This window comes from Camponotus vicinus, unplaced genomic scaffold (genome assembly GCF_025532165.1).
Source record: "Camponotus vicinus isolate PSW18456_S1 unplaced genomic scaffold, iyCamVici1.0 SCAF_10, whole genome shotgun sequence".
Lineage (NCBI taxonomy): Eukaryota > Metazoa > Arthropoda > Insecta > Hymenoptera > Formicidae > Camponotus > Camponotus vicinus.
This window is the reverse complement of record NW_028141946.1, coordinates 9,343,766-9,364,871: the sequence shown is the minus strand read 5'-3', so window position 1 is coordinate 9,364,871 and position 21,106 is coordinate 9,343,766. Positions and strand designations below refer to the sequence as shown.

Sequence of the window (21,106 nt, the reverse complement as noted above, 5' to 3'; positions counted from 1 at the left end):
AATATAAAATATATAGTAAAAACGTGTGCTCGAAATCGAAATATACGCCTGTCAAAATATTACAACTATAATCAGCCGTTACTCGAAAAAAATTGTGAATCACGGTGGAATCCGCGGAAGTGTGAAGCGAATCAAAGCGGCAAGTAGTAAACGCCCGGCTTAGTCAGACGCGACGAGAGATTTCGTCTCGCCGCGACTATCGACGCTCCTTATCTTACTTCATGCGCGCGTACGCGCACCGATTCGTATTACGTCAACAAAGTTGCTTGTACGTGACCCGATCCCTCTCGTTCATCAACTTAGGGATCGTGTTTCATACTAAATCCTGTTAGTGAAATCGTTATAAATATATAATCAGAACCGTAACGAAACGAATGCACATGCAGACGCGTTGATCAGCGAGTTATCAAAGTGCAAACGCGCGATTTAAGTGCACTGAGACTAAATAACGCTTACAAAATGTATGCTGATTCTCTTCTAACACAAACTAACAATTGATTCACTGCAAAGAAGAAAAGAATCCTTTGTCTTTTACAAAATATTTATTTATTTATTGAGAGAGAAAGAGAAAGGGAGAGAAAAATAAATTATTTCTTTCGATAATTTTCTTAAAAAAAAGTCTACTCTAGATTCGTCAAAGCACTTATCATTAAAATTAAACTCTCATTAAATTCTCAGAGTTAATTTTAAAATATTCTGTACATCTATTCGAATATTCACTTATAAAATTCAATTTAAATTCAGTTTAAATTCGTACATGTATGTTTATTTATAAATTAAAATTTATTTTAATTACAATTATCAAACTTAAGTCTTTGCTCTTTAAATGAATGATGATGTCGGAAGCAAAAAACATAATATACGTGTCATTATATGGAGCTACTTTCCACGTCCGCGGAACATGTGAAATGATTCGAGACTGAACTTAATGACACGCTATAGAGAATCTTTCGCGCGTAATTGAGATGACTCGTGCTTGGTTCGACGTCTTTATTTAATATAGCAGACATCAATTAGTCTGGATCTTGATTATTAAATCTGCTAAATTATTTAAACTTCTTAACGTATTTTTTTTTAACTTTTGTGAAATAATATGTATTTAAAACACACGAAGCTTGATTGTTACGTTAATTAGGTTACAGTCTGTAAACAATCTAATAGGCAACATGTTGTATTTTGAATACAAGCAAAAAAGTGTAATGTACCTTGTTAATAATAATTAATTGTATTATATTTTCCACATTCAATCGAACGATTATTATAAAATCATTTAAAAAATGCGATAATTATCTAAGAATATCATTGAACAAATTTTAAAAAAGTATAACAAGTCAATTGTAATGTTGAAAGTTATTTCATATCACATTCACTTTAATATCGCTATTATTTTTCTGAAATTTTCAATTTTTGACACTATCAATTACTATTGTCAATTGTCATTGTATACGATATTATGTGATTTCTATAAATATCAAACTTTTTTAATAAATTGCTCGAAATTGATGAAATTGAATTAATGAAATTAAAGCTGAAATAGACGATGTAACCTCGATAACTAAAAGTCTATGCTATATTGATTAGAGATTATAGTACTAGCCGTCAATTTAAAAGTGTCTTTTTCCTCATCAGTATGAGTCTTTCATGAATTATACGCTTTATTCTTTAACTTTGACAAAAAAACTGATAAATCAGCCGAGAAAGAAACAAATTCCTTACCTGATCAGGGACAGCCTTTCACCTTATACCGCGTGTATCTCTAATTCGCAGATGGATGATTAGTGTTGATAATGAATTATTATAAAGAGTATAGCGTAAAATATTCATCCTTGTTTCGTGCTTCCCCTGTAAAAGATAAATAAATTAGAAAAGGAAGTTGTATGTATTTCATAATATTATACAATTCTTATATCTTTAAATTTTTTTAAATATTTAACAATTTGATAAAAATAAACTTTACAAATAGAGCTTTTTCACAAATAAACTTTAAAAATAAATAATGCGTCGTTTTTTTCGCTAGTTAACAAGCAATGATATGATAAAAAAAAAAACTCGCCCAACGTGGGGCTCGAACCCACGACCCTGAGATTAAGAGTCTCATGCTCTACCGACTGAGCTAGCCGGGCTTGGTAGAAATCTCCTTTTGAGAAAGTCTTTTAAATGAGAAAAAAATAGTTAAACATTAATTATAAATATTACTACAAAAAATGTTCATACAAAATTGATTTTAAACGATAATATTCAATAAAATTCAAGATAGAATTCTATTTATAATTTTACATGCTGTACTTGCTAATATATTTATATGTGTTTGAGTATGTATTTTATACATGTAGATATATATTTTTTTTCTGCAAATATGTTTTCTACATGACACGACATACAAAGTAATTAAATCCTATTCCGAATTTTATTGCAAATTAAAAATCACTTCACGCGGCTTTAAAATATCATTATAAACATATACCGTCAATTTTCTTTTCTATTATTTACATATATAATCGAAAACATGAAAATATACTGGAAGTATATTTTAATAACTCTTACCAATATATTTCAATAGAAGTCTACTCGAATTCTCCCACGATTTATCCTCAAGTATCTCCGTGAAAGTAGTTTTCGTTCGGAGAAATAGAACGCGCTAAAACTTTCTACAGTTCCCACAAATGTTTTCTAGACAACGAAATTGAATTTAGTCCTTCTAAAGTTCTTCGCGAATTACATACGATCCGCACGACATCTAGCGACTGCGCGCGGTAATCACGAATTTAAACCTTAATCAATAGTCGATTTTGAAGGGAGACTCGTGACAGATATCGTCGCCGGTAGATGTCGCGTGTATCGCGCATATCATAGAGTTCCTCAAGTAAGAGTTAGGACAACGTCCGCCATTAACAGGGAACTGTAGCGCGCGCAATTTGAAAGACTTATATCATTCTATTCTATCATGTACATTCTATTAAATAGAGATTTATATTTCATTTATTTTTTTTTTCATTTATATTTCATTTATTGCATTTTATCTGTAACAATTTTTAAAATTATCTTTCCAAACTATTTTTATATATAAGTAAAGTTTTACATTAAGATTAATTATATCTCAGTTTTAAGTTTATAAATTTACAATAAAAGAATACGTTTTATTAATAAATATCACTTAATAATCGTTATATGAAATGAAAAATAAAAAATTAATTTATTTTTAATACATACCTATACATTATTTACCGTGACACGTCTCGAATAGCTTTGTCTTCTTCCTTCTTCTTTTCTCTGTCTCTTTCTCACTCACTGCTTCCCTACAAATGGCGCGACCAATCAGAAATCATCACGCGGTGTCCTAACTCTTACTTGAGGAACTCTAGCATATCACGCGCGGACAACGGAAAATCGGCGAGGTCCATTGATCACCGGCTCTATTGCGCCTCATGGACTTTCGAAATTCGTATCGCCGAGTAAACACGTGGTTTCTGATAACCTTTTTTCGCTGGCCATCACATTTTCATTCGCCACGTGCCCATATCTCTCGTACTTTATACGAATGATATTGTTTCATCGGCGCGATATAAATAATCCCAAGCATGCCGCGATCTGCGAGAGACTCGGACGACGATGCGGAGACGAAAACAGGTTTGTATCGCACATTTTTTTTCGCATACTGCGCGCGAGACGGTTGATTGTAACGGTCGATTCGATATCGTTTCCCGCTCATCGTTGTCGTCGCCGATCAGGACGTGAATGCAAGTGAATTTTCTCTGCTTATTCTTCTTCTTTTCATTTCCAAACGATTTCCTTGAATTTCTCTTCAGATTTCTCGGGATCGCTATCATTGAGCTTTAAAATATCTCGCCGCTTTCGAAGATATCGATGGCTTGTTTATTTTCCCCTTTGACCTGTAACTGAATATGTTGTTGATTTGTTAATCTATTAATATGTTTGTAATATTCTATATCTAGTCTTTTGATTTATTTTTAATATTCTTTATTCTTAATTATTATTTTATATTTTATGTAGACAATATGTGTAGATATTTTATATAAAAACGAAGGCAAACATATTTTCCTTAATTGCTTAATCATACAAAGAATTGCTAGATTTCAAAATTGGATATTACTTGGATTTTTCTTTCAGATCTTGTTTTTATATTGATTTAGTCAGCTTAATTTTTCGTTATTTTGTATATTGTTATCATAGGTCGTACACGATCTCAGAGGATTAACATACATTCTACAGTGAATTCTCCATTGCGCCGTAGCAGCAGAATAAAACAGAGTAAATATTCACCAGTCTCCTCTGAAAGCGATACCAGTAACATCAGCAATAGTCAACCGGTCAGAAACACTAGAAGTCGAGCAGGAACCATGGATAATATTGAAACATTAAGAGATGGTCGTACTAGAAAGGCTTCCATTTCTTCAGATATCAGTGAATCAATGGACATCGATATCGTAGGGACACCTAAGAAAAGAACTACAAGGAGCAATTTGACTGCTGGTTCTATTGGTACTCCTACTAAAATTAACACTCGAGCATCAAGGTATGCTATCATATTTAATAGAATATATGATATATGTATGAAATTATTTGATGTAATATGTTTTATTTGAAATAATTATCAGTAAGCGTTTTATACGAGCTGGTTCTGAAACAAAATCACCATTGCCTGCGGTTAGAACTACACGTAGAACAAGAGCTAGTTCTGTCGATCCAGAATCTTTATCTGAGCAAAATAGAAGTCAACCTGGCACACCAGTTAGAACATATAAACGAATATATGTAACACCAGATTCTCCAGTTAAAGAAGAAGATGAAAAGAAGAACCTTATACCTTATGTACGATTGGATGCTACAATAGTTGAGACTGAGGAATTTACAAATTCAGGTAATTTTTTTAAATTATTGCATCTATTGACAAGTAAATATTTATATCGAAAATCACATATGAACATATTAACATTATTTAATACCTAACATGTGTTATTACAATTTATGTAATGTTTATGTAGTCAGAATGTATAACAAATCTATTTTATTAAATATATGCAGGAAACTCAGATTCTTCTCCAGAAAAAGCATTACGTTTCCAACAAAGCCAAAGAATTAACAAAAAAAGTCAAAGTATACATAGTGAAGTTGAAGGAGATACTCATGGTAAGCAAAGTTTTTAATTCAATATAATTCAATATAATCTTTAAAAAAAAAATGCTTTTATCTTACTAAATTTTTTTGTAAACAAATCACCTTCAATTATCTTATCTATCTTAGTTATTAATACTGTTTCATCTGTTTACTCAGAATCAGAAGAAGCACTTCGACTATTAGAGGAAAAAGACGAAATACATGAACATACAGATAAAATAACAAAGGACAATGAAACTATTCTTGGTAAGTAAAATTGAAAATTTTTTTCCTATATCTTCAAATATTATAATTATACTTTTTTTGTACTTTAAAAAATACATCTATTACATCTCAAATTATTATATAGTATTAGATTCACACATTACCTTTATTACAACTACTTAAAAGTTTATATATATCAATTCATATAAAATAGTATAAGTCAAAATTTATATATTTTTTACATTTATAATAGTTGGAAAATGCAAATCTGAGGAAAATTCATCTAGTAGCACAACTGATGAAATGCAGAACAATTCAAATCTTTCAAGTTCTAAAGAAGAAGATAAACTGGAAATAATTAAAAATCCACCAGAAATAGAAAAGTCACTAAAATATCCGACCACAAAGGAATTAATGATTAAGATTGAAAACTTTTTGAATGCTCCTATTGAACAAAAAGAAAGTCCGAGTAACAAGGAAAATCAAACTCTGAATATTATTAATGACACGTTAGAAAGCAACATACAGGCTATTACCAATGTGACATCATCAAATACGAAATGTCTGAATCCAATATTTGTGAATAAATCATCAAATGAAAAGGAAACTAAATTTACTAAAAATGAGTCAAATTTAGGTAAACAATATCACTCAAAAGAATCTATAGAACCTATAATAAAATGCGACAGTTTATGCAAAAAAGTTATTGATAGGATTGAAGAAAAGATGGATATTTCTACAGATTCTTTGATTTCAGATTTGACAGACAAACAAAAGTGTTTAGGTAGCCCTTCAATAAATGATACAACTAAAAGACAGAGCTTGATACATGAAGCAGATAATAAATCGACTACAAACGATACAAATGAATCAATTTTATCACATCATGAAGATGTAGAAATAATTGACGAAGCTATTGTCAAAGATGAAACACCTATTAAACAGATAAGTAAACCTATTGAAAATACAATGGAAGATATCACTAAATCAGATGAAGTCGTTGAAGTGGAGTATACTATTATGGATACTGATGTCAGCAAAAATTCTAACAAAATTGAATTAAATATAGTTCCAAATTCATCTAAGATACAAAGTAAAATAGAACAGGAAGGTGATAACAAAAAAAACTTGAAATCTATTTCTATAATTGATGATAATGAAATGAAATTAGTGTTAGAAGAGCAATGTCAAGATCAAGATCAAAATAAATCTCCCTCAGTAGATTTAGTAACCACATCATCAGTTAATAAAAATTCTAATGATCAATCCAATGCAATGGAGAAACAGTCAATTATAACTCAGGATAATAATGATTTTACAGAACAGGAACAGAGAAATTCCTCGAAGTATGCAATAGAATCAGATTTAGAATCCTCCAATCCTGCTCTGGAAACAATTAATTCCACATCCAATGAATCAAATGAGGATAATGCAGTAATTCGAGATGTTCTTCTATCTCCTATTTTAACAGAACCTTCTGAAAAATTTCCAACAAATATGTCATCTAAAAAAACAGAAACAAAAAGTACATTGAAAAATATTGTAAAACAAGACTTGACACAGAAAAATACAGATAATATACATGATCATCTAGAAAAAGAAAAAGAGGATTTGCAATTGAAAAACCAGAAAGATACAAATACGAATATCGATCCTGATGTTAGTATATTTCATGCTATTCCTAATGATAATTTTAACGAAAAAGAAATTGAAGAAGAAATGGATGTTGAAATCAGCTCAGTGCACTCTAATTCTCAGTTATTGAAAGAAAATGAAAGCGAAACTGAATGTGATCTTGTTTTGGTAGATAAGAAAGCATGGTTAGCTGCTGAAAACATAAAAGCGGCAAAAGAAGCTGAATCTTTCGAATATGATTCCGATGATACTGTGTTATTAAAGAGCCGATTAGACGCAAGAACAACGAATTATGAACAATTGCCCACAATAAATGAAGACTCATCATCAGAAAATCAAGTAGATGTAAAGATGAAAGTAAGAAATCGTGGTAAAAAATCGGTGATTATGATAGAGGAAGAAGAAATGATAAAAGACGATAAAGAAGCAAATATTTCATTTAGAAAACGAAAAAAGCATATGCTTGAAAAATGTAAGAATTCTTCACCTAGCTGTACGGAAGATGAATCGGACGATTTAATTGCGAATGTAGATAAATCTATAAATGAGTTTAAAGCAATTTTGAATCAAAGTAATGATCGATTTGTTTCCAAATTAAATAAATCAGGGCAAATTGTAAAAGCAACGGAACAATCATTTGAAACAGATGATGAATCAGATGAAATTGAAGATGATTCAAATAGATCAAACAGAAGCTTGCGAGTAAATAAGAAAAATAAATCTTTATCAAAATCGATGGAAAGAAGGAAATCATTGAATAAATCCTTAACAAAAGATATACCTTCAAGGCAAGAAGATAAAGTTGTGCAAAATATTTCTCTAAATAAATCTCAAGAAGATTACTCAAGAAAAGGATTGGATAACACAGTATATTTAGAAAAGAAAGTACAAGATTTAGAAAAAAAATTACAAAAGAAAAAACGTTCCTTGAATAAATCACAAAATACAGATGAAGACACGAGCAAATCTGAAGAGAAAAATTTGTCAAACGTCGAGACGTCAAATGATGATGAAAGTGATAAAGATGAAGTAGTTATACCAGTTATGAATTTTACTAAAAATTATTCTATAATAGCATCTAAGGGATCAAATTCTGATGAGAAATCAGATAGTAGTGATGAAGATAATTCTGACACTCCAGCTGTTCCACTTGAAACTCATAGCAATGATGCTGATAGTAATTCTGATGTTAATTCATTAATTAATTCTGATATTGAGAGAGAATATAATTTGAATGGAGGAGAACAACAATTTTCTGATGATAATGTACCTGCTGATGAGTGCCGAGCTTCAGAATCGGAAGCTTCAGATCCTGATGATAATGGTTCAGATCTTACAAGTTTTATAGTTGATGATGATGAAGTAGTAGAAGAAGAAGAAGACGATGACAACATTTTCCATGATGATGAAGAAAAAGAGGAAAGTAACAATGAAGAAGAAAATGTGAAAAATATGGAAGAAGCCGAGGATACAGAAAAGGAGGAAGTAGATGTTGAAAGTATAGACGAACAAAGTGCAAAAGAAAAGAATAAAGTTGCAAAAAAGAAGAAAATAAATAATAAAAGTAATGAACAAGATATGGATACAGAAAAGGAGGAAGTAGATGTTGAAAGTATAGATGAACAAAGTGCAAAAGAAAAGAATAAAGTTGCAAAAAAGAAGAAAATAAATAATAAAAGTAATGAACAAGATATGGATACAGAAAAGGAGGAAGTAGATGTTGAAAGTATAGACGAACAAAGTGCAAAAGAAAAGAATAAAGTTGCAAAACAGAAGAAAATAAAAAATAAAAGTAATGAACAAGATATGGATATAGAAAAGGAGGAAGTAGATGTTGAAGGTATAGATGAACAAAATGTAAAAGAAAAGAATAAAGTTGCAAAACAGAAGAAAATAAAAAATAAAAATAATGAACAAGATATGGAAAATGTGGAAAACAAAGCTGAAGAAAATGTTATATTGGATGAAGAAGGAGACACAGAAGGAAACTCTATTAAATATATCCCATCTAATACAAAAATGCTTTCACCTGAAGTAAAAAGCACAAAAATAAAACGAGATTTCAAGAAAAAGAAATCTGACATGGAAAATAAAACCATTTTATTAGATACATCAAACTCAGATTCATCGATGAAGAATAAATCTTATACACAAAAGAATGAAGATATTATTTTATTGAATACACCTAATTTGTCAGCTAAGAAGAAAAAGAGATCAAATGTACAATTTTCTCCAGAAAATGTAACAGAACAAAACTTGATGGAACAATCAAATAAGTCTGAAAAAATAAGAAAGTTGTCAAAATCGCACAAATTTATGGAATGTAGTACCCCAAAACTTGACACTTGTACGCAGAAATTCGAGTTTAATGAAACACCTGAAACAGTGAAGAGAATTTCGGAAATTAAGGATACCAAGACAGATGATACAAAAACTACACAGGATACTTCGTTTAAGAAAAAGAAATCGAAGAGAGATTCCATATTAAAAGAGAACGTCAGTTTGAGGGAGTTTAATCGTACAAGCAATGAGAAAAAACGATTAAATAGAAGTCTTCCATTCGACCTAGTGGAAGCTATAGAAAAAGCAGGACTCTCGAAACCGGTACGTTCCAAGATGAGTGAATTACGCAGAACAATGAATATCACTCATACTGAATCACCTACAATAAGACATCTCAGAAAAGAGAAATTAAATGAAAGTGCACCAGCATTAAATATGGAACTTGATTCAGGAAAGAAAAAACTATCCTCTGCTAAAAAGGTGAAAGATATTGCGCAAATTAAAACAAAATTGGAAAATGATGAAGAGGAAAATACATCAGCATTAAACGTGGAACTTGATTCAGGAAAGAAAAAACTATCCTCTGCTAAAAAGGTGAAAGATATTGCGCAAACTAAAACAAAATTGGAAAATGATGAAGAGGAAAGTACATCAGCATTAAACGTGGAACTTGATTCAGGAAAGAAAAAACTATCCTCTGCTAAAAAGGTGAAAGATATTGCGCAAATTAAAACAAAATTGGAAAATGATGAAGAGGAAAATACATCAGCATTAAACGTGGAACTTGATTCAGGAAAGAAAAAACTATCCTCTGCTAAAAAGGTGAAAGATATTGCGCAAATTAAAACAAAATTGGAAAATGATGAAGAGGAAAATACATCAGCATTAAACGTGGAACTTGATTCAGGAAAGAAAAAACTATCCTCTGCTAAAATGGTGAAAGATATTGCGCAAGCTAAAACAAAATTGGAAAATGATGAAGAGGAAATACCTAATCTGATAATTCCATCTAGTGATGATGCCATACAAAAGCGTAGAAAGAGACAGAAGAAACGTAAGGCGCGAACGGAAGACATTTCAAGCGAAAATATCCCTGATGAAGCCTTAACTCAAGATGTGATGGAATCAGATGTTCCTAAAAAGAAAAAACGTATTAAACTTGCACAACAAATTGTAGAAGATGATACCTGCAGAGATAATCAAACTGATGAAAAAGAAAAGAAACGGAAGAAGAAGCAATTTAGTGTTATTGAACAGAATGAAAATGTAAACGAAGAGAACGTATTTCAAAAGAATATTCGCGAAAACAAAGCGGAGTCGACGCGACGCAAGAGGAAAAATTATGAAATTGTAGATAGTTCGGACTTGAATTTATCTGCGGACATGACAGTTCAGAAAAAATCTAAACGACAAAAGATAGCGGAAAGTGAAGAAATGTTTGTACCAGAAAAGTTATCAAAGCAGAAGAAGAAGAGAGAAGAGAAAATTTCATTGTTACAAATTGGAACCTCAGAATTAAAATCCACTAAGAATCTGGCATCTAATAAACTCCAAAAACAAAATATTCCATCAGACACGATTAAATCCAAAAATGTTGTTTTTACTAAAGCACGGAATGAAGCACTAGAAGCGATTCGTGCTGCAGAGATGCGCATTAGGGCTAAGAAAGAATTAAAAAAGAAAAAGCAAGAGAATATCGAAAATACGACTCAGAAGCAAGTTTTAAAAATTCCTGACAAGAAACAAAGAAAAGAAGTTGCAGAGAAGATTGATTTCTTACCATCGTCTTCAGGTAGATTGAAACGACTTCCAGATGATGTGGTCGAAAATCTTACGGATCAGCCAACGAGAGCGAAAAAGAAACAGAAACTTTCACGAATCCAGCAACAGAGCGTTCCATCCGTTTTGCCGGACAAAAAATCGAAGGTAACGACTGCGATGGACGGTGGCTTGGTTACATTGAGTTCATCTGGTAGCACCGCACAATTCACTGTAGTAGATCTACAAAAGGCTGAAAAACAATCATCAAAAAGCAGTACCGCAGCAGCTTCATTCAGACAACGTATGCTCGCTAGGAATAACCGGGAACCCGTTTCGGCTTATATGATGTATCTTGAAAAGCAAAAGGCAACCTCGAGTAATCAATTTTTTAACAATGCGTTTTGAAAACGTTTTATTTAATTTTCACTAATATTTCATAAATTTAAAAAAAACTTTATAATTCATATAAGATTAAGTTACTGTATTTACATATATGGATTTTATCATTCGACATTTTGAGCAAACAGTGTTGTCTAGAATAAAATATTCGTGTTGTCAAGAAATAAAACTAAGAAAATGCTGTATTTTTTGGTTGCATGTATTAATATAATTTTCTAATGTCCAATGTATTTATATATGCTTATCGCATATATATAAATACATTGAACATACATTTGGTTTATTTTTTCTCTTTATAAGATTCCTCTTCTATATATATAAAGTATGTTGTGCAAATAAATATATTCTGCAAATTATTTGATAATTTTTTTTCCAAATATCAAAATAATACAAAGGATATAAAATATTAACGATACTTATTTGTACAATTGTATCTAAACTGATACATAGCCACGAGAAATTCTCTACGCTCTTATCCAATATTAACAAGATCGTTATTTCTTTTCTCATAGATTATTTAATAATTAAGATAGGTCCATAGCAACGGATTTTCTAAGCTCGTATGACAATATCTGGCGACACTTCCGTCTTGATATTCAAGAAACAGGCACCATTCGCAGCATTATTTTGTCCACCGAATATCACACATGCAAGGCTGTTTATAGCATTATGTTGCCAAAGCTTGTGGCTCCACTTATTCACAGTGTGCAACGTTTTCTCTACCTGCTCTTCCTTCAATTGTTCTTCCTTAATTCTCACGTGACATAACACGAAAGCGTGTTCCATTGCAATTTCTGCAGTTCGATCTACGGCGTGTTTATTATTATCCGCTATTACGAGACGTACCTGTAATTATAATAAATATAATGTTGAAATAATTAAAATTACTTTATGGTTCTTGATTATTCCTATTTTTTGAGTTTGTTATTTCTATCTTTTTATTTGTATATATTTGCTCGATACTAATACATTTATTCGAGACAGAAATATTTAATATCATGTACTAACTTGATCGTTTTTTGCAAAATTTTCATCATCCATGACATTAAGAGACGAATTCATCAGATACTTGGAATACTCGGACATTATTTCACTGCTACCTATGATGGCGACGGTATTTTTATTTTTCGTTATATGATTAAATATCGACGTGGCATATTTTTTCATCTCCATTTTCTGCAATGCCCATTGCGATTTTTCCTTATCCATTTCTTCTTCCATTGTTCTCACATTGCGGTCACCGAGCAACACGGCGTCCCCATAATCGACACTATTCGCTAATTTTAACTGGACTAATTTCATTGAAGCCTTCGAATCCTCCGCCGAACAATGTCCAGCTTTACTATCTTGGATACTCTCTCCGAGAAATTCGCGCACCAAAATCTGCAACTTTGTTTTCCTACATCTGTGTAAAAGAATGAAATTCATCAAACAAATGCACAAGAGACATTATAACTATACTAATATTTGTAGTATTTTATATAGAATACCTGTCTCCCGTAAGATTGAATATTACAGAAGTATCAATGATATAGGGATGCATCATTTTTAACGTATGCAAGTCAGAATTCAAGCTTTGTCCTATAAGAATTGCATCCGCAGGAAGTAACATTTTTAATGTTTGCTGAACATCGTGTAACGTAACTGTGACATCGTTTAACATTTCTTTAGTAATACCGCTGTACCGAGTTAGATAATTCGTTATCGCGTTCTCCGGTTTCACCAGAGTGTCATAAATAATCTGTGACAAAGATTAAAGCGCAGATTTATACGTATTTCCTTTTAATATGCAAATATTTAATAGTACTTACCTTCATATTTTCATCCACAATGGTGATTCTGGTGAGTTCTAGATTACCGCTCGTTGTCAGACACATTTCGCAATCTAAGCCAAACATTGGCGATGTTGCTGTGGCCTCTTCATAAACATCTTTTGTCAATAGATATGAAGCATATCTAAAAAAAAAAGATTATAATTTTGTTATACAATATAATTTTTGTGTTTGTATAATGAAAAAAATCTCACTTTTCTGCTAATATTCCCTTCAGAGGTACAGGATAATTTTCTTCCACCATCTGTGATAATGACAAAAGCAACTTTGTTCTACAAAATTTATCAGTAGATGGTAAACTTATATCGCGTTTGTTCTTCACATCATTGTTTGCCGAATGCATTGGAAAAACGCTTCTCAGCAATTTTATGACATTTCCATTTGTTTGCAAAGCAGATTCCACAGAACCATATCCTGAAAAATGAGAATTACCTCCTCCACATTCACATGACAAAATAGATAAATTATAATTGTTATATACTTTAAAAATATTTAATTAAAATTTTTTACTTTGTAGATAAAATAAACTTAAAGACAAATTTATTTTAATGGAAGATAAAGATCAGAAAAATTTTATAAATATACAACATAATTATACATATATACATACTTCTTATTAATTTATCACTTTGAGTTCCTGTCAAAGGTACAGCTGCAAGCTCCTCTATTATGGATGCTCCATAAGCAGCAGGTGTTACTACCTCTAAGTGATATTTCAAATTATTTGTTATATGTGGAAACATGTTCTCATAAGCCACAAAATGATACGAAGACAAGCCTTCAACCACAAAAACTACAGTATGGCTTACCTTTAAGAAAAATTGTTTACTTTGAATCATTGAATCATACAATATAGATTGAAATAAGATATTATTTTTGGAAATATAATACTGTGACTATTACTTTGTTATATTTTTCAAGTTGACACCATCTGGCTGGCAGGTAGGGAGAATGATGTCCAAGCAATGAATATAATAGAAGATGCTGTATATCACTGAGAAATATTGGTATTCTACTCTTCATATTTGCAATATCTAGAGTAGCATTCTCACCGACTGCTTTAAGGGTAATCCTTGGAATTGCTTGAAGCTTTTTTTTACGTTTTCTAAGTTCTTGCTTTAGCTTTATGTATTCATCGCAATCGCTTAATCTGTATAAAAAAAAAAAAGAAATGAATTATATCCAATACATAAAAGCTTATTCATAAAGCATATTCATGAATAGCTTATTCATAAATCAAATACCTGGGTTTTTTATTATTAAAAAGACTCTGTGACTTTGATTCATGACAATCTTCCTTTTTCTCGTAAATTTCTGAGGATGTATCACCTAAATCTTTATAAGACCGTTTATAATTAGAATTTCCTCCTATATTATTGTTTGAATTGTTAGAGCTATCAATGATTGATGTCTGAAAATAATTATAATTTAATAAAAATGTATATAATGTTATACATTTTGAAGAGGATTATATATATTTTTATTTCAAATAATTTTAGATTTAAATATAAACCTGTCTCAAAGCCTGTAATTTTGCTTCTTTGTCTTTATCATTGAGTTTTGCAATTTCCAAAAATGCTGCCATCTTTGCTTTCTTCTTTTCCAATCTTTGTAATTGTTTTGTTGTCAATTCCTTCATAATTTAATATTTGATTATTGAAAACATTTATAACCTGCAACAAATACATATAATTAAATTCCATATTCATTTAAGAATATATATTTGTATGATGTAATATCTTTTTAGAAATATTTCATATAATAATTTTTTAACCCCATGTTTAATAACTTTTAGATTTCAAACAGTTCTCTTAATATTTTCTTAATAATGTGTCTCTATATATTGTAAATACATTAAAATTTAAAATAAATTTTTAATTTGAAATAACATGCTTTTTTGTTAAAGAAATCCCATGCAATGTTGATTTGTGAGAAAAGTAATGAAATGTGTGAGTTGTATGTTTAAAAAAAATACTATTTCATTATTCTTTTCATAGTCACTTAATAATAAATAAAGTTAACTTAATAAAGTTTACTATTCATTAAATATTGCACAATTTGCTATACAGATTATAAAATAATTTATCAATAAAATAATATGATTCAATAAAATAATATGAATGGATGATAATTTAGATTTTATAAGAAATCGGAATATTGAATATATTTTACTGCAAATTGTAATAATTTAATTGTGAAAAATAAGACAGAATATTTATCGCGAAAAAAAATATTTCAAAATAATAAATTCATTATTATATATATTGTAAAATATATTCTGTAATACATTACCATTACAGAATCTTTTATATATTTGTAATATATCGGTTTCAGTAGATTAACATCACCTGCTTGAGAAAAATTCAGCATCTTTTACTCCGATTTAATCATGTAATATGTTGTTAAAAATAAATTTCACGTTGATTCAGGTTAGAAAGTGTACAAATATTTTGTACCAACCTTTGACTATTAAAATACATAGTCAAAAGTACCAACTGAATGATAAAAATATATCAAATTAAATTTAAATAGATTCACCAATCAAGATGAAAGTTCAAAGATTTCTTTGTTCTGATTGGAATCAGCTTCGAACGATTTTTTTTGGAATCAAATTAAACATATCCAAAATTACTTCCCATGATTTCTCATCACTGTTATATATATTCATAGGATGTAAGCAGAAAGCAGACGATTCAGATGAGTGTTTCATTTTACACGTGGTATGCTCAAGTGCTTGTATATTTAAAAAAAAAGGAAAGTATAATAATTACATTGTGTTAAGAGAGAGGAAAAAAATAATCTTTTTTACTACACGCTGTTAAAAAAATAATAAAAACGATAATGTCCACAAATACCTCGCATACGGAAAAAGAATTGGATTTGAGTAATGCTGGCCGTGGTGTGTGGCTTGTCAAAGTGCCTAAATATATAGCCAACAAGTGGGAAAAAGCACCTGGCAATATAGAAGTCGGCAAATTAAAGATTACGAAGTAAGTTTGCCTATATTGCTACATTAATTTGTATATGTAATTTAAAATTGTTCTTGGAGGAATTGTTCTATAAAAAAATAAAAAAGAAAGTATGAACCATGTAATGTTTGATGCAATATTCTGTGTCTGCTATAAAGGATTTATATTTTGAAAGATATATTAAATCATTGTACTGTTAATATAATTATAATGATAATATTTATAAATGATAATTTTTATAAATGTGAAATTTTAATTTCCTTGTTCGAGAATTATTTTATTTTTGTTTCTGTATATCTTTTTTTAGAAACCCAGGACAGAAAGCCGAAGTATCTCTCAAACTGTCAGAGGCTGTTTTGGCTCTGAAAGAATCTGGAGAAGAAGAAATTCCAAAACAACATAGATTAGATGTTACGACAGTTACTAGACAAATGCTAGGAGTATTTTCTCATGTTACCCGTAAGTTTGACACTATTTTCAAATTTGATGTATATTTTCTGGCATTATCTATTATTAATCTTATAGCATCCGCGAGCTCAGATGCAATTGTTCCAGAAACAGAGAAGCTTTTTATGGAAGGAAGGATTGTACAAAAATTAGAATGCAGACCATATGGTATATTACTTATGCAAATAAAGTGTGTGTTGAGAAAAAGATTTATATATATATATGTATGTTTTCCAAACATTTTTTGCTAAATTTTTTTTTAGCTGATAATTGTTATATGAAGCTGAAACTAGAGAGTATCAAGAGAGCTTCTGTGCCACAAAGACAAGTTCAACAATTAGATAGAGTTGTACAGAATTTCAAGCCTGTATCTGATCACAAACACAATGTGAGTATTATCTTTTGACACTTTCTAACATAATTAGATTAAGATGTTTCATAAACAGATGTTTCATAAACATTTTACAGATTGAATATGCTGAGAAGAAGAAAGCAGAAGGAAAGAAAATGAGAGATGATAGAAATGCTGTACAAGATATGCTTTTTGCAGCATTTGAGAAACATCAATATTATAATATAAGAGATCTTGTGAAAATTACAAGACAACCTATTGTAAATATATATATCTTATTTATTCATGCAATATTTGAATATATAATGTATTATAGAAGTCATAATTTTATTTAATATCTCACATATTATATTCAAAAATTCTAGGTTTATTTAAAAGAAATCCTCAATGAAGTTTGTAACTATAACTTAAAAAATCCTCATAGAAATATGTGGGAATTAAAGCCAGAATATCGACATTACAAGGAAGAGGAAAAACCTACAGAAAGTACTTCAAAAAGAGGCAATGAATCAGAAGATGATTGACTTTTTTTCTTATTTATACATGTTTATGCACAAATATAGTTATTAATAAAATTTATTGAATATCTTTTTAATTACTGTAAATTTCCAGTAATCTATAATTTATAATTATGCTTAAAAGAAAAATTATGTACAATCATATAGCAGGTAGAAAAATGGATGTTCCTTACCAAAAGTTATTTGATGTACCAATTGTTTCAAAGACAAAAAATTAAGTATATTTTGCACTTTACAAATATTGTAAGAGATTTGTTAGTCGATTTTTATATCCTTAAACATTTGGAAATGCTTGAAACATTAGCATGGGATGACAGCCACATAAAACTTTAATTTCCACTGCTTCATTAGCAGGGATAAACAGAACAGAGCCGCGAGAAAATATCTTGGAAGATATTTCTGCTTTGCCACTCACTATTAATAGAATGCTGGCTGAATTCCTTGGTTTTAAATTGTGAGATGGTCGTCCAGGTGGTAGCTGCGTATGTAATATAAATATATGCATATATTTCTATACAATCACAAATGTTGAATGGTAACACATTAAAACTCACAGTGATCTTGGCTACTGCAAACTCTGGGATCGGTGGACGAAAAACTTCGGTGAACACATCTTCTCGAAATGGTTGAGTCTTTCTGGCAGAAGCTGACTCGCATTCAAACGATAATATTTGTATTAAAGTTGGCACATCTTTTGGTTTCGGTGTAAGTCCAGCTCGTATCACATTGTCTGAACATGCCATACACTCTATGCAATCTGAAAATTGAAAGTCAATATAAGTCATTTATATTTTTATATTTAAATTCCAAAAGTTCAAAAATAATTCACCGCCAGAAAGATATGCATGAGGTATATTTGGTCCAATATATATGGCTTCGCCTGGCTGCATTGTTATATAATTGAACAGGTAAATTGTAAAACAGCCCACATCTCCAGGATAATCTTCATAGAGGCGTTTTAATACATCGGCTTTTATCCACTGCCTGTAAGAATCATCTAAGAGCAACTGGATATGATTATATTTTTCTAATAAAAATTTCTTCCTACAGAACGGAGAATACAAAAATATACAGGATATTCAGTTAATTATGTTACAATTATTAAGGAAATTTTATTTATAATTTTATAAAGAATGTTTTTTTTTTATATGGGATTTTTGTGATCATGATTTATTTAACATTTTATATGTAGAAATTTGTACCTGTATTGTGCAATCTGTCTATCAAACTTCTCAACTGTCGTGTCACTTCATTAGAATCACAGGTCATAAGACTGTAAAAACATTGTCGCAAAGCGTCACCAACCATAGAATCGGTTGCTTGAAGTAAACGGCGAACATTGGTTTCTCCTATCACAGAAAGTAACTCTGGTATATTACTCAGATAATCATTTATTTCATTGATTGGACGGAATCCACAGAGTGCTTCAAAAGGGGTCAAAGCTATTGCTAATTCTGGTTTGTGATTTGGATCTTTGTAGATATTTGAATACAATTCATGTAGTTCTTTTGCCTTTTCCTGAAATCATAAATCAATCATAATACACTACTCTTACAGTTAATAAAAAAGTATCGTTACCTTATTTGGATGCACTTGAATGGACAAAGCTTTATTAATAGACAAGACCTTAAAGAGAAAAGGCAAGTCAGAGCCAAACATTTGTATTGTATCACCTAACACCTTAGTATTCTCTTGAATATATTTCTGCAAGGAAACATTTGAGTCCTTGAGATACGATGGACCATTCTCGTGAGTACCCATCCATAGTTCCGCATAAGTTTTTTCCTCATCCACCACAAAATCAGTATTAGCTGATTTCATCAAAGTTGCAACAATACTGTCCATACCATGTTTTCCCCAATTATATGTTTGAATTGCACATTTGAGTTCCATTTTAAAGATATATCTATATAACAAGGAATTAATTTAGTTTCAAATATTTGCATATGCACAATAAGAAATAATTAAAATTATTTATTTTTTATATTTGTGATCTCTATAATAGAATTTATATAGAACGCTAACAGAAGATTCACAAGGAGCTAATAAATTTTAAATATTTGCATATGCGTAATAGAAATTAAAATTGTTCATTTTTATACATTTGATTTTTATAATAGAATTTATATAATACTAACAAGATTCACTGCGTACATATAATATTCATTGAATAAAAGTTCTTAATATATATTATAACATTCATCCTGTCAGAGTTATAAGAAATGTTTGATAAAAATATATATCCTCCTATATAATATACATATATTTTTTCTATAGGTAAAATAATCTTTTATTTTTACATAATTCTCTTCTTTTAAATTTAGCATTATTTATATAATACGACAGATATTTTTAATTTACTATTATTATTTTTTACATTATGTATCAGTAATATATGCACACAAAAATGCGATACAAAGTTTTCAACAAAAATCAAAGAATTGAAATTTGCAGATCTGAGGAAGTTTATTAGTTTATCCTATTTTTATCCATTTTTCATCAAAAATTTGATCTAATTATTGCTAGATAAATATACATATTCACATATTGAAAATGATAATCCTTACACAAGCCTGTAAGCGTGGCAACATGAATATTTCACTCTGTACTGATTATGTATGCATTTGTTTACATAATTTAGTGATTGCTATATACATATGTTGCAAAAGTTTATAACCCTTTCTTTCCCTTCCTAACATTTTATGTACGAAACAATGTAAAAAAGAAGCGAGCAAACGCCTTAAATAAATCCGAGTATACGATATGACAATACCTGTATTATCTAAGTCGAAGTTCATCTTATTACTTTACAGCTTATCATTTCAATATAATTACGTGTACGCGTACTTCCTCTTGAAGATAAATCATAATTATTTTCTTTTCAAATAATATTATTATTACGACAAATTCATTCTTTGCGTACGATCGATCTGTATCTATAAAGACAGGAGAGAGACAAATATATTTATAATTGAAAAGCTATTAAATATTATTTTTACTAATATTACTTCCAGCTCTCTCTTTCTCTCTCTGCTATGCAACACACACACATACACACACAGAATTAAAAACTGTTGCTCAGATATAAGGGTTTGTTCCCTTTAATACTGCATTATATTGTTTACAGAATGAAATAAGTAAATTAATGAAATAAATATAAATTATATATTTATATAAAATTTATATATATATATATATATATATATATATATATATATATATATATATATATATATATATATATATATACGTTATATATATATACGTTATATATTTTCTATAATAAAAATATTTAAACATTGGAAATAAAAAGAGTATGAAGAGAAGAAAAAAACTGGAAAAATTGTAAAAATGCAACAAATGTCAAATCGAAATTGCGTCAATTTACAATCATCTGAGATGTAAGAAATATCTGTCAAATTTATTATTTTCTATTTTTTATTGCCAAGATATAGACTCGATTCGCATTACTTCATCCATGATATCTTCTAAGGAATCTCTAATGAACAATAATCTTGTTTCTTTTTTACTTATTTTTGTATATAAATATATATTTCTCTCAAATATCTT

At 29.7% G+C, this 21,106-nt stretch overlaps 4 protein-coding genes and 1 non-coding gene across 11 annotated transcripts; 2 read left to right on the top strand and 3 right to left on the bottom strand.

The window, feature by feature from the left end:
* Nucleotides 1–2,050: 2,050 nt before the first annotated feature.
* Trnak-cuu (transfer RNA lysine (anticodon CUU)) lies at nucleotides 2,051–2,123 on the bottom strand. Its single transcript has one exon. It is a non-coding gene; the product is annotated as a tRNA-Lys (tRNA).
* A 1,235-nt stretch (nucleotides 2,124–3,358) lies between these two features.
* Nucleotides 3,359–11,774, top strand: LOC145961018 (uncharacterized). Of its 2 annotated transcripts, XM_083080808.1 has the most exons (7): nucleotides 3,359–3,627; nucleotides 4,192–4,534; nucleotides 4,617–4,879; nucleotides 5,044–5,148; nucleotides 5,293–5,382; nucleotides 5,594–5,977; nucleotides 6,098–11,774. In XM_083080808.1, exons 1-7 carry the CDS (start codon nucleotides 3,579–3,581, stop codon nucleotides 11,422–11,424), a joined length of 6,561 nt encoding a protein of 2,186 aa, XP_082936934.1. In that variant the 5' UTR covers nucleotides 3,359–3,578; the 3' UTR covers nucleotides 11,425–11,774. The 2 variants fall into 2 exon arrangements, with proteins under 2 accessions (XP_082936934.1, XP_082936932.1); XM_083080806.1 differs by having other exon boundaries at nucleotides 5,594–11,774.
* Rexo5 (RNA exonuclease 5) lies at nucleotides 11,597–15,739 on the bottom strand. 3 transcript variants are annotated; one of them, XM_083080809.1, is made up of 10 exons: nucleotides 15,599–15,739; nucleotides 14,764–14,923; nucleotides 14,495–14,661; nucleotides 14,154–14,400; nucleotides 13,861–14,059; nucleotides 13,445–13,685; nucleotides 13,230–13,374; nucleotides 12,909–13,159; nucleotides 12,427–12,823; nucleotides 11,597–12,264 (listed from the first exon to the last, which is right to left on the bottom strand). In XM_083080809.1, the coding sequence occupies exons 2-10, from the start codon at nucleotides 14,887–14,889 to the stop codon at nucleotides 11,971–11,973; spliced, it is 2,067 nt and encodes a 688-aa protein (XP_082936935.1). In that variant the 5' UTR covers nucleotides 14,890–14,923; nucleotides 15,599–15,739; the 3' UTR covers nucleotides 11,597–11,970. The 3 variants fall into 3 exon arrangements, with proteins under 3 accessions (XP_082936935.1, XP_082936937.1, XP_082936936.1); XM_083080811.1 differs by having other exon boundaries at nucleotides 13,445–13,664; XM_083080810.1 differs by having other exon boundaries at nucleotides 15,543–15,697.
* A 157-nt stretch (nucleotides 15,740–15,896) lies between these two features.
* Nucleotides 15,897–17,597, top strand: Tfiifbeta (transcription factor TFIIFbeta). 2 transcript variants are annotated; one of them, XM_083080816.1, is made up of 6 exons: nucleotides 15,914–16,240; nucleotides 16,527–16,678; nucleotides 16,745–16,834; nucleotides 16,930–17,054; nucleotides 17,135–17,278; nucleotides 17,384–17,597. In XM_083080816.1, exons 1-6 carry the CDS (start codon nucleotides 16,092–16,094, stop codon nucleotides 17,540–17,542), a joined length of 819 nt encoding a protein of 272 aa, XP_082936942.1. In that variant the 5' UTR covers nucleotides 15,914–16,091; the 3' UTR covers nucleotides 17,543–17,597. The 2 variants fall into 2 exon arrangements, with proteins under 2 accessions (XP_082936941.1, XP_082936942.1); XM_083080815.1 differs by having other exon boundaries at nucleotides 15,897–16,240; nucleotides 16,527–16,834.
* Nucleotides 17,528–20,584, bottom strand: Mpi (mannose phosphate isomerase). 3 transcript variants are annotated; one of them, XM_083080813.1, is made up of 7 exons: nucleotides 20,545–20,559; nucleotides 20,310–20,472; nucleotides 19,115–19,442; nucleotides 18,739–19,054; nucleotides 18,366–18,533; nucleotides 18,091–18,293; nucleotides 17,528–18,014 (listed from the first exon to the last, which is right to left on the bottom strand). In XM_083080813.1, the coding sequence occupies exons 3-7, from the start codon at nucleotides 19,427–19,429 to the stop codon at nucleotides 17,811–17,813; spliced, it is 1,206 nt and encodes a 401-aa protein (XP_082936939.1). In that variant the 5' UTR covers nucleotides 19,430–19,442; nucleotides 20,310–20,472; nucleotides 20,545–20,559; the 3' UTR covers nucleotides 17,528–17,810. The 3 variants fall into 3 exon arrangements, with proteins under 3 accessions (XP_082936939.1, XP_082936938.1, XP_082936940.1); XM_083080812.1 differs by having other exon boundaries at nucleotides 20,310–20,584; XM_083080814.1 differs by lacking the exons at nucleotides 20,310–20,472; nucleotides 20,545–20,559 and adding an exon at nucleotides 20,104–20,255.
* Nucleotides 20,585–21,106: the final 522 nt, after the last annotated feature.

Coding starts and splice junctions, on each gene's coding strand:
- LOC145961018 (XM_083080806.1), top strand. CDS start 3,579: ATGCCGCGATCTGCGAGAGACTCGGACGACGATGCGGAGACGAAAACA. Junction 4,535..4,616: donor ATTAACACTCGAGCATCAAG/GTATGCTATCAT, acceptor AATAATTATCAG/TAAGCGTTTTATACGAGCTG. Junction 5,149..5,292: donor AGTTGAAGGAGATACTCATG/GTAAGCAAAGTT, acceptor CTGTTTACTCAG/AATCAGAAGAAGCACTTCGA.
- Rexo5 (XM_083080809.1), bottom strand. CDS start 14,889: ATGAAGGAATTGACAACAAAACAATTACAAAGATTGGAAAAGAAGAAA. Junction 14,060..14,153: donor AACTTGAAAAATATAACAAA/GTAATAGTCACA, acceptor TTTTTCTTAAAG/GTAAGCCATACTGTAGTTTT. Junction 12,265..12,426: donor ATTTTGCAAAAAACGATCAA/GTTAGTACATGA, acceptor TTATAATTACAG/GTACGTCTCGTAATAGCGGA.
- Tfiifbeta (XM_083080815.1), top strand. CDS start 16,092: ATGTCCACAAATACCTCGCATACGGAAAAAGAATTGGATTTGAGTAAT. Junction 17,055..17,134: donor TATCTGATCACAAACACAAT/GTGAGTATTATC, acceptor AACATTTTACAG/ATTGAATATGCTGAGAAGAA. Junction 17,279..17,383: donor AAATTACAAGACAACCTATT/GTAAATATATAT, acceptor CAAAAATTCTAG/GTTTATTTAAAAGAAATCCT.
- Mpi (XM_083080812.1), bottom strand. CDS start 19,429: ATGGAACTCAAATGTGCAATTCAAACATATAATTGGGGAAAACATGGT. Junction 19,055..19,114: donor TTCAAGTGCATCCAAATAAG/GTAACGATACTT, acceptor TTATGATTTCAG/GAAAAGGCAAAAGAACTACA. Junction 18,015..18,090: donor TTGCAGTAGCCAAGATCACT/GTGAGTTTTAAT, acceptor TTACATACGCAG/CTACCACCTGGACGACCATC.